Here is a 12,478-nt window from a genome sequence, read left to right as displayed (position 1 = left end):
TTACTGAATCGGTTCATTTCACTATTTGAGAGAAAATTACCCGATTTTATCAACAAGGTTTACTTTTACTTCTTTGGATACCTAATATGAGTTCCGAGTGGATATGCTTATATATAGGGAATTGAAGCGGGTGGGTATCCACTTATGTCATGATCCGTTTGAGTTTTCGAGCTGTTGGGCTACAAGTTGTTTGGGTTATAATTTTTTTATGTTATGAATTTCTAACACTTCCTAAATCAATTTGTACTAACATTTTATGAGGTTCGTATTAATTTGTGGGATCGTTTCAAGTTTCAACACTAAATAATGAGAATTAACTCATTTGGTGACCGTTAACAGTATTTGGACCAAACAGTGGAGCATCAAATTGTGATATATTCGTGCAGTTTCAGAATGAGGAACATATTACATAACTGATGGATCTGACTTCAATTCGTTCACAAATAAATTACCTATCTTATAAGATCTCCATAATTTTAAAAATCAATTTACTTTTTCTATTTTTTAAAATTGATTCTATACTCTACTAATTAACTCATTACACTCTTATTCTATAATTAAAAATTATTAAGAATGGCGAAGGATAGATTCCACTACTGTCCGAATTAGTTGCAACACATTTTAAGTACAAGTGTGAGGCTTTGTGAGGCGGGCTTCTGGCAGGACAGTGGGTTACACCCTCTCATTAGCAGACCACTACGTATTCTGATTGAAAATCTCGTATAATATTATTAGATCGGGATGTGGGAGGCCTTGGGATTTCAACCTTTTGCAAAAGAAAGATTATCAAATTAAGCACATCGAACTCAATATGGGAATTTATGACGAACCATGCATATATATTATGACGTGGCAGCATGCATGTGAGCCAGATATATATAGCCAAGCGGGTGAAGAGGGTATCAAAATCAGCAACAACCACACCTTGTAAACATCTGATTATGGTTCACAGACAAATACTCGGATTTAATTAATAAACATCCTTATCTCATACTAGCTTTTTAAACCTTGAATTCACGAGTTAAACACTTCGTGGGCACTTGCTAAACCACATATCTGATTTTGATGGGACCATGCTTGCCGCTCTAATTAAATGAAACTTTCTATAAATGTTGTTATGCTTATGCATCGTCACACCTAAAGTTTAAATTATCTGATGCCTCCAAAAAAACCTAAAGTTTAAATTATCTGGTGCCTCCAAAAAAACCTAAAGTTTAAATTATCTGGTGCCTCCAAAAAATATATTTCTCATATACTCCATATTTTTAAGGGAAATGAAAAGGGATCAAGAATTCCGAGAAAAAAAAAATGATTACGACTTTAATACACTGATATAAATAAATTTTCAATCCTCAATGTGTTTTTCCATAACAAGTTGTGAAATTATTATTTTAATATACAATAGGAAATTTTGGAACAATCAGACAGTTTTCAGACCGCAATGAAATTTGCCTGATTTAATTAATGATCAGGTTTCATTAATAATTGTTTATGCTTAGGCGCCAACGCTATTAATTCAGCCCAACCCCACTCCATATGGATACCTGATTTTATTTTTATTTATTTATTTTCATATTCCTTGCACTTGTTGAATTATTCCTTTTGTTATCAAAAGATACATCACTACATTTAAGGATAAAAATTGTAATCGTATTTTTTATAAGGTTAATCTAGCTTTTACAAATAATTTTATAATTCTTTGAATTCAATATTTTTATATGCATATTCCATAGCACCCATGCCATATAAAAGCTCCAATAAAATGTTCACATGGATGTTTCGTCCAATTTAGATTTTAATTTGATAACAGAAGGATCTCCCTATATATTTTTACTTTTAATTTCATTACCAAATAGAATCCCTGGTCCCTACAAATTAAAATAATCATTTCATGTTTTTTGAAGATATACGTACCCATGCATGCTCACACATATTATGGAGAAAATGCATATTATCAAGTTGTGATTTTCGTCATAATCATTTCTTTTAAACTAGTATATTGATAAATTACTAGTACAAATTAAAACTCCAAGTACTATAATAGTGCTTCATACGTTCACGTCTCAATCCTCGTGTACACTTTCAATCCATTGACTGACTAAACATCGTATTGTTCACACATAAAAAAAATATATAATTGAATTAATTTAATAGAACCGAATGGTGCCAACTTCAAAGCTGCCTCTATAAATATAACGAGAAAATTCTTCATTAGCTTCATCCTATAATTATTTGTAACATTATTTGGCTTCAACACAAAATCTTTCCTCTCCCTCTCTTTCTCCTCATGGATAAACAAATTTCTATTATTACCACATTCCTATTCTTTCACATACTTTTGCTACATTTTAGGTTGGCAAAATGTGGCAATGCAACCTCAATTTGCACCTCCGCACCTCACCCCGAACTCTGCAACACTCTCCAAACCACCTCCCCTCGTAAAACCCTAGACGAAAACGACGTCGATTTAGGTCGTCTAAGCTTTAGGGAAACCCTAGCACAGGCTACAAATGCCCACAAGATCATCTCCGAGATGGACTCAAGTTCATTCGATGTGCTAGGGCGGTCAGCATGGAGTGATTGCGTGGAGCTCTATCAAGACACAATCCATCTACTCAACCGCTCCATCGACTCAAAAATCGATGCGTTCGATGCACAAACATGGTTGAGTGCAGCCATCGCCAATGAGCAAACATGCCACAGTGGATTTCTTGATTTCAACAAGTCCTCACAATTGGAATCCTTACAACTCATGCTTGGTGACTTCTCCAAAACCCTAACAAATTCACTAGCCATCAACAAGGCCATTTCTCCATCCACCTCTAAGCAGAAGAGAGATAGTGACCATTTTCCTGATTGGGTTTCGGCCCGTGACCGGAGGCTGCTCCGGTCATCCGTGAAGGCCGATGTGGTGGTGGCACAAGATGGCTCCGGTGACTACACCACGATTTCTGAGGGGTTGGCTGCGGCTAAGCGAAGAGGAGGAGGAGGGTTGAGGAGATTTGTTATATATGTGAAAAAGGGTTTTTATAGAGAAAACGTTGAGATCAAGAGATCAATGCAGAATTTGATGTTGATTGGAGATGGAAATGATGCAACTGTTGTTAGAAGTGATAGGAGTGTTAAAGATGGCTTCACCACTTTTCGCTCTGCAACTTTTGGTAAGATTATGATCATCTCAATTTCATCACAATTCTTTAATTTAATAAATAGTACTACGTTATTTCATCAACTAGATGAGAATTGTACACATCACAAGCTAGGTACATGGTAATAGTAATAAGATAATATGTCCTAACCATTGAATTTTTATTCAAGGCCCAAACTGTCCCAATTTTCCTCGAATCATTAAAAACAACAATAACAACCCCATCAATAATAAGGACATACTATATGTCAAAAGATATGATCCACCATTAATTTCCAATTAAAATTTATAGTAATCATAAAAAATAAAAATAAAAATAAAAACAATTACTCTATGTATATATTTATATATGCAGCTGTCTCCGGCAAAGGGTTCATCGTCCGGGGCATGACATTCGAGAACACGGCCGGGCCCCAGAAACACCAAGCCGTGGCCCTCCGGTCGAGCTCCGACTTCTCCATCTTCTTCGAGTGCAGCTTCAAGGGCTACCAAGACACCCTCTATGTCCACTCCCAGCGCCAGTTCTACCGCAACTGCGACATCTACGGCACCGTCGATTTCATCTTCGGCGACGCGGTGGCGCTCTTCCAAAACTGCAACATCTACGTCCGGAGACCCATCATCAACCAGAAAAACACCGTCACCGCGCAAGGGAGAAAAGACCCTAACGAGAACACCGGCATCGTCATCCAAAACTCGGTCATCACAGCGGCGCCGGACCTCAGGCCGGTTCAAAGTTTGTACAAGAGCTATTTAGGGAGGCCGTGGAAGGAATATTCGAGGACTGTGTTTTCCAAGTGTGTGATCGATGGGTTGATTGACCCGGCCGGGTGGCTGCCGTGGAGTGGAGATTTTGGTTTGGCTACTTTGTATTATGGTGAGTATATGAATAGCGGTGTTGGTGGGAGTACTATGGGGAGGGTTAAATGGCCGGGGTTTCATCGTATACGATATGCGGCGGAGGCCGGAATGTTCTCCGCCCGGAATTTCCTCGCCGGGGACTCGTGGATTCCGGCTACCGGTGTGCCGTTTACGTCTGGCCTGTGATATTGTCACAATTGTTGTTATACGAAGTAAATGTGTGATGTGTGTTTAATTTTTGTGCCATGTTACTATAGATACTATGTTGTAAGGTATTTCAAAATTAATGGGAATGTATATCACAACCTTTACCTGTTATGATTTAGGAAATTTGATTCCTAAAACTATAACTTTGGTCGAAATAAACTATACCTCCAATAAATTTTACGAAGCATGCTTTTTTCTATGACAGGTCAAAAGCGAATCCAACTAGATTACGTGACATATGGGTGCCAAACCAATAAGTGAGGTCTAAAAAAATACTCCCTCCGTCCCGCACTACTCGCACTTATTTTCTTTTTGGGCATCCCAAGTTACTTGCACTCTTTCCATTTTTAGTAAAAAATTTCACTACAGCCGTCATTCTTGACTTTCCTATACACTCATTCCTTAATCTCCGAGCCGAAAAGGAAATGAGCGAATAGCCCGGGACGGAGGGAGTATTAAAGAAACAAAATAGTCCATTAAACATACACACTTTGTAAAGTATGTAGTTGGTGAAAATAGCAGATTTTAAATTTTAGAGATCAAAATCCCTTTGTTTTATTACCTTGATTCGGATTTAATTTTAAAATACAATAAACAATTTGTTTACCTTAACACAAAGAAGATAAGTACCAAATAGTGGGGCTAAAATTATACTCAAATTCATTACCCTCATAGCAAGGTAAATAGACCGTGTTCAGAACACGGTTTCCTGCCTGTGCATACAATGTCGAACTTGTAAAGTTATTGCATTGCTTATTTTCGCAACAAAATTATGTAAATGATCGATATCGAGATGAAACAAACACCTCAGCACCGTGTCTGCAGCATCTATGTAATAACAGTGGGAGCAGATCGGCCAGTGTATTCTTGCATCTTAGACAGCTTAAGAGCAACCTCAACCTGCATAGGAAGAATACAATCGATTGAGTGTATGCATCTTGGCCTGCATTGTGGAATACTAATCTTGGATGTTAAATCTAGCACTTACAAGAGGAGCAAGCGCATCTTGCGAATCTCTCCCAATCTTGTTTGGGTCCTTCTCGTACTGCTCTATGTAGAGACGGATAGTAGCACCTTCTGAACCAGTTCCAGAGAGTCGGAAAACCTAGTGAATCATAAGTGTATATCACTCAGTACTTTCAAGTGATCCTGATACACTCGTATACTGAATGTACGGGATGGTTGAAAAGTGCCTGAAACTGTGTTTACAGATATTTGACGGAGTAACTTACCAGTCGAGATCCATCTTCAAATAGGTATCTGATTCCTTGATGCTTTGAAATGGAACCATCAACAGGATCCTTGTACTCAAACTCATCAGCATTGACAACATTTGAGACATCTGGTCGAATCCCCTTTATAATGCTGTCGGAACATATGTATACAAGTAAATCGAATTAAGACTACAGCTACAAAAGTGGCAGAATCCATTATTACTAAAATCCATCTCAGGCTACATGGTAGCAGTCAAAACCAACTACTTAGACTTTTTACTTGAAAGTGAATTCTTATTGCGGCAGAGAAAAGTCTAGGAACAAATGCAAACGGGTTGCCAAAAGTGTGAGAGAAGCTTTAGTTTTGAGGGGAGAATGGAAGAGAGGCAGGAGGCTTACTTGTTGACTTCGGTTAGGTTTGATTGCAGCTTGACCAAATAAGCCATCAGTTCCTTGGCACCACCAGCATCAACATTCTTCATTACATGGGGAAAAAGAATTAATGAACAAAGTATATAAACTAATACATTCCTCAGAGTAATAAGCACTTAAAGAGGAGGAAAAACACGGCATGCATCCACCTCGTAATCGTATCGAGTGTAATAGTGACGCCCATATGTGGACCAATGCTGGCGCACTATGTCTTCAACAGTGACAAGTTTATCTCCCCCGAGATTGTCTTTGTTCTTATAGGCAATAATAGCTAGCCAAGCCAACACAGCCCATATTCCATCTTTCTCGCGGATGTGGTCCGAGCCTGTTAATGAATATTAATAAAAATGCTCAAGTACATTGCTTCCTTCAATGGTTCTGTATGAAACATAGATCCTACCAGTTCCAAAACTTTCTTCACCACAAACAGAACACTGTCCATCATCCATCAGGTTGCCAAAAAATTTCCATCCAGTTGGAACCTTCACAGAGATAGCATTAGTACACCTCTAACACCAATCCATGACCATTTTATAAATATTCATGTCATATAGTACCTCAAAGAATTTCAGATTCAAGTGCTTAGCTACGACATCAAGAGCAGCTGATGTGGGCATGCTCCTGAGGAGAATAATGGAACATATAAGATTTCATCTTCTAAAAGACTTTCAATTAATAAAAATATAATGAGAGATGAATGCCTCATGTCATGTAAGATAAAGATATTAACGGGAAAGAAATGATGCATCGGCTTCCAGGAGTCAACTAATAGCATCAAAGAGAAAAGTTCAGGAAAAGCGAAAGCAGGATCAGAACCTTGCAACTCCTTTTAGACCACCGGAAAAGTAGGGTATTGCCTGTACAGCATTTGCAGCTATAATAGCAACAGAGTCAGATGGAGTAACAAAGAACCTGAAATCAAAATAAGACTGATTCAGAATAAGAATTAAGTAACAAATTGATGTTCAAAATCAGTTTTTTTTAGAAAACCAGCCTTTTTCCAAGAACCATATTGCGGTCGGCATCTCCATCAGCAGCTGCACCAAACTCTGGCGGGTCTGGATTGTTGTCTGTCTTGCTCAATCCCATACGAGCTACTAGTTCTTTTGCATATGTCAGATTAGGATCAGGATGTCCTCCACCAAAATCTTCCTGCAGAACAGAGAGTATAAAATCATGTGAAAAAGCAGTGTTATCAATCTCGTATGGCGGCTTATGGCGGTTCGCCTAAAAACCGCCACAGGGATATGGCGTATTAGTATGGCGGATATGGCGGTCAATAATTAAATAAATAAAATAATACTTATTATTTATATATAATTCAAAAATTGGAAAATAACAAAAATATAACATCTAAAACTCTTAAAACAATTAATAAAGCATAAAATACAGCTCTAACATCCATGTTTCTTGCATAATGCCTCATTCCTAAATGCAGTACACACGCAATGTTGTCAAATGGCGGATATGGCGGTGCTATGGCAGCGCCATGTTGCTATGGCATTTCCACCACAGAACGCCATGCCATAGCGCCATGGCACCGCCATATCCGCTATTTGATAACATTGGAAAAAAGCAATAGTACTATATACATATAAATTTTTTTGAATAAAATTTTTACCTTGGGTACACAATTAAGCAAAGAGCTTTCCTTTGCACCTAGCTCTTCCACAAATATGCGTTTAGCGTAAGCTCCAGCAACGCCATGAAGTGCATCATAGCTAGAAAATGCAAAGCATAAATAGTGGAATTGGAATAGGCCTCATTCAAACAATCAGTTTGAAATTTTTGCAGAAATGGCATCAAATTTGAAGTCATAGGATACCAGAAAGTGAATTTTGGAGATGACAGAAGCTTCTTGATACTCTGGAAATCAAAAATAGACCTGGAAAACAATACGTATGACAAAAGTGCAGCACAGCTTAGTGAGAATATGCACAGCACCAAAGATTGGACAGAGAATAATATTGAGTTATGTCACCAAATATGTACTTCAATGATATGGGATGGAGGGAGTATGTACAGCACCAAAGATATCATGTACATACTCTCTCCATCCCAATACAAGGGATGGATTTCTTTTGGCATGGGATTTAAGATATTGAGTTAAGTGGAGAGAGAATAAAGTAGTAGATGAATAAAGTAAAAAAGTAAAGAGAGAATAAAGTAGAAGAGAGTAAATGGGTTGCTTTTTGCTAAAAACCGAAATTGATCACTCATATGGGACAACCAAAAAAGAAATATCAATCACTTGTAGTGGGACAGAGAGAGTATTTAATAAAGTTGGATCAAACCCTATTTTGCACCAATCCTTTCCCTTCAAGGGAATCATATAACATATACTTAATGGGAAAATGAGCTTTATGCAATCCTATCAAGATACGTACTTCATCAATTTGACATAGTCACTTGCTGAATCAAAAACATCAACATCAAACTGTCCATCAGGACCAGTAAAGTTGCTTAATCCAATTTTGGAGATATCCACCTGCAATTTCATTTTGATATTGTTAGGGGACAAAAAGAAAGGTAATTCCACCACAAGTGTGTATATTTGGGCGCATAATATACATACATATAATATACTAATATAGGAGTATATCATTATATGCACTTCCATGAAACAAATCATACATCAGGTAGGCCTTCAGCAATCAAGTATTCCTTAATTGTGGTCGTGTTTGAATAGATCTTATCAGTGACTCCTTCTGGAGCAGGTCCACCATTTTCCATGTTGTATTTGATTCCAAAGTCCTATCAAACAAAGAGAAGACAGATAAGGGAATTGAATTAAGGAGCCAGTTTTAGCACAAAACGCCCATTAATGAGTGACCAAGACAAGAAAGAAAGAGAATATCCTTCCGAAGATAGTCTTTGACTAGAACATTCTACCGTAGTGATATACAATATTGAAAAGGAATACTAAGTTCCTGGAAGGAATACTAAGTTCCTCGCACTGACCTTGATGCAAGCGTTGCTAGAAAACAAGCATAATCACTAGACATTGAAACCGACTCAATGATGTACTGGAGCAAAATACAAGACTATACAAGCATTCCAATAATGACAACCAGGGGTAAAGGAAAAAAGAAGTAATTCAGGCGCACACCTCATTTGGCCCCCCCGGGTTGTGGCTTGCTGTAAGTATAAATGCCCCATTTGCCTTGGAGCCCTGAGAAAGTTCAAGATGTGAAGTGTTTAATGTCATTGGTTAAGATTTTTACAGAGGAAGTAAAAGGTCAATACTCACATCAGCGCCTACTCTTTCACGTACAACAGCAGAAACAGCTGGAGTAGATAGTAACCCGTTCTGCCCAACCCATATACGCCTTACTCCATTTGCAGCAGCCATTTTGATGATGATCTAACATTGGATACAACTACTTAGAACTTATACCATATTTGAGATCAAACAATACATAAAAAGCATAGGGTCACAAGTGAGTCCTAGAAGTCCAAAACTGAACACGTGATATTTTTCACCGAATGAGCTACTTTGTTGTTCACTTCCATTACTCGGTTATTTTTCAGACATTACAGGACCAATAAGTGTATTCACATATGCTTCACTCTAATAGACCAACCAATGATGACTGTATCATAAAGTGACAATGCATCTCACCTGGATAGCATCCTTCGAATAGTAGCGGCCATCACCAGAGACAACAAGTGTAGCACCTGAAGAGTTTTCAGCAAAAACAATAAACACTTGACAGTAAAAGAGAAAACTAGAGCTGGTGTGCCTGCTAGGGTATGAGAACTAGAACCTGAAGAGTTTCCAATTCATGGCCATGTATTTCAAATTTTCAATAGCAACAAATATTAAGAATCGGTTCAAAGAACTACATGGAAATCTACTCCAAATATTAAATACTAAAGAAAATCAGATCAGATAGTTATAAAATGACATAACTCCTTGCCCAGTAGACAATCGCAAAAGCTAATGTAATTATTATGATTGTTACCAATTGATAAATTATGAGGGTAACATAGACATTATCAAGCAAACTATGATAGACTAGTGCCTACCACTTATTTAGAAAATCTCAATTATTATGCACACAAATGTACAATGACAAGACTGCTATTGAGAGCATCATTACACGTATAGTGTATACAAACAAAGCTATGATTTGTCTATTGCTTGAATAAAAAGTAAGTATATGTACATTTAAATTTTCTGAGGTTGCTGCTCTGAAGCAAACACAAAGTTACTTTTGCAATTTTTTCATATAATGATACAAATCATGTGTCGGTTTGTCCATCACTCCATCTTAATATTTGCTTGTCAAAGAGTAAGTTGTGCATCTTGATTTTAAAATCACACCATATCAAAGAAAACCAAGAGCACGCAAATGCTAAAAGATATGGAGTACCCTTCATCTTATCAGCTCCAAGGGCATTAAAAGTAGACTGGACAAAATTTTCCAAGTAATGGGGCTGCACGAATACCTTCACCTGAACCATGCATTCCAAATCAACAACAGGAAACAATTTTGCACAGCTTTTAAAACACAAAGAGCAAATAAATGTACTTATAATGCAGACCCATCCTGAAAAAATCAGAAATTAGTAGCAAGGCTAAGTTAAGACATTTAAAAAATGATAATAGTTCTTGCTACAACAAATCGCTTCAGAATATGGTGGCCTTCTATCTTTCTGATTGAACTCTGAAAGCTAACTTTTGTGACTCCCAATCATATGTGATATGGGAAACACCATGACGAACATGTGTAGCAACAATGAAACATTGGTGTTACATACTCCTCTGCTCCATGCAAAAATGGTGAAAATAAGACTTCCTTTATTTCATGCAAAAATAATGTGATGCCTGAATTCACTTCCATTTCACTCAGAATTCTGAGAGGAAACCCCTTTAACATAAAAATGGAAAAGTATCTGGATAAAAATCCAGAAATCATAGTCATGCGAATTAACTTTTAAAAAGTTGATTTCACATTTAGTTTCAAGAAATTAATTAATAGAATTAAAGTAGAGTACACAAATCAAATCTCATAAAAGGGGAAAATTCAAATTTATACAGATATCATATGAGAAGGTCATGATTTCTCATTAAACATGATAAAAGTAATTTCGATTTAGTATTCATATATCAGTTCAGATTACAGAAGAACTTGAGATATTTGAAAGAATTGGTATGGTAAACATTCGAATTCATCAGACTCAGACAACCTAAAACTGTAATGATACACCTAGAGCTTTTCCTATCTTTCTGTTGGCAAAGAGAAAGAGACAATCTAAAGGTCCTCCCCTTTTAATATATCAACTTATCCTGTTTCCAAGACATCTACTGAGTCTTAATCAGTATAGTTAAAAAAATGCATGTAAGGATATATCAGGCCAGTTATCTAAGTTCTACAGATACAGAGGTTTATGCCTCACTTGCAGAAGCTAAAAAACTGTAATTTCTATTTTCTAATGAATGTTATCATCCTGATGCAGTTAAAAGTTTCCACATCAATAAAGAATGCATGCATGTCCTTAGGGATAGCTTCTAGAACACCGAGCACACGTGTCATTAGTCCAAATCACCCTATTTACATGGCCAAAGTATCTTTCAAACCAAGGCATCCACCTTCCTACTCTTCAAATTGTTTTTGAGGAATTCTAAAGTTTGCATATTCAGTTAAATGATAATGGATGAAAAATTAGCATGTTCTGGCTCTGAGTCTGTCAGATATAATTCATGTTTCTGGAGTGGGAGGGGGCGGGAGCTCATCCGAAGACTGATCCTGATATTTCACTATAATGTGTTTTGCAATATGCAAAACCATGCCTTCCACCAGAACAGTTCTCAAATCCCGATTCTTAGAACAGGATGAATTTGGCAACTAAAAATATAGACTTATCACACCAGCTTGGCTTGGCATTTGTATAAGAATAGATTTTTCTTTTTAATCACAACACAAACATTAACAATAGTATTACTAGGCTTATCAGATCTACAGCTCACTCCTGCAATAATACTAGACATCAGCCCCACCGATTAAATGTCTATGGAATAAATAACCTTTCGCATAAACAGAGCATCATATAAATACCAGAACACTTGTCCAGCCGACGATGTCACCAAATACACACAAAAACACGCATTCATGTATATAGAAAATGCATAGATCCGATCGGAGCATCAATTAATGCTGAGGATCCATCCATTTCCTATAAAATTCAGTAGTCATACGGAACAGAACGATATTCATCAGAAATCAGAAAAAAGCAAAAAAATACACAAAATCAAACCTTCTTCCGGAGACCAGAAGTCCCAGGCTTCTGGCCATCGATTGGAGAAGTCTGAACTCGGGTAACCTTAAACGCTCCCATCTTGACTGAAAACAATCTGTGAGAATTCAGCAGCAGAAATCAATCAAACGGATGAACAGCCACTAACAATGTGTAAGTGAAAATGTTGGAGAGAGATGCCTACGTAGAAATTGAAGGAGGCGTGTCGCGTGTTGGGGAAAGTGTTGAGAGAAAAAAAAAAGTGGTATCTATAAAAGTGAATAAATGAATAAAAAAATTGATGTATCATTCTGTGACGCACACGTATTTTAATTTTAAATCTCCTCGGCTTGACCGTCAGATGAATCGGATCTCC

At 37.2% G+C, this 12,478-nt stretch overlaps 2 protein-coding genes across 2 annotated transcripts; one reads left to right on the top strand and one right to left on the bottom strand.

The window, feature by feature from the left end:
• Positions 1–2,238: 2,238 nt before the first annotated feature.
• Positions 2,239–4,330, top strand: LOC121772745 (pectinesterase-like). Its single transcript, XM_042169954.1, has 2 exons — positions 2,239–3,161; positions 3,504–4,330. The coding sequence occupies exons 1-2, from the start codon at positions 2,288–2,290 to the stop codon at positions 4,193–4,195; spliced, it is 1,566 nt and encodes a 521-aa protein (XP_042025888.1). The 5' UTR covers positions 2,239–2,287; the 3' UTR covers positions 4,196–4,330.
• Positions 4,331–4,839: 509 nt separating this feature from the next.
• Positions 4,840–12,435, bottom strand: LOC121772205 (phosphoglucomutase, cytoplasmic). The gene is made up of 19 exons (XM_042169214.1): positions 12,308–12,435; positions 12,124–12,220; positions 10,239–10,320; positions 9,485–9,540; positions 9,113–9,226; positions 8,972–9,034; positions 8,497–8,616; positions 8,250–8,350; positions 7,688–7,747; positions 7,484–7,583; positions 6,857–7,014; positions 6,679–6,774; positions 6,420–6,483; positions 6,263–6,344; positions 6,012–6,187; positions 5,830–5,906; positions 5,449–5,581; positions 5,205–5,321; positions 4,840–5,116 (listed from the first exon to the last, which is right to left on the bottom strand). Exons 2-19 carry the CDS (start codon positions 12,202–12,204, stop codon positions 5,045–5,047), a joined length of 1,752 nt encoding a protein of 583 aa, XP_042025148.1. The 5' UTR covers positions 12,205–12,220; positions 12,308–12,435; the 3' UTR covers positions 4,840–5,044.
• Positions 12,436–12,478: the final 43 nt, after the last annotated feature.

This window comes from Salvia splendens, chromosome 16 (genome assembly GCF_004379255.2).
Source record: "Salvia splendens isolate huo1 chromosome 16, SspV2, whole genome shotgun sequence".
Taxonomy (NCBI): domain Eukaryota; kingdom Viridiplantae; phylum Streptophyta; class Magnoliopsida; order Lamiales; family Lamiaceae; genus Salvia; species Salvia splendens.
Note: the sequence above shows the minus strand (reverse complement) of the source record. Positions and strands in the feature narration are given on the sequence as shown.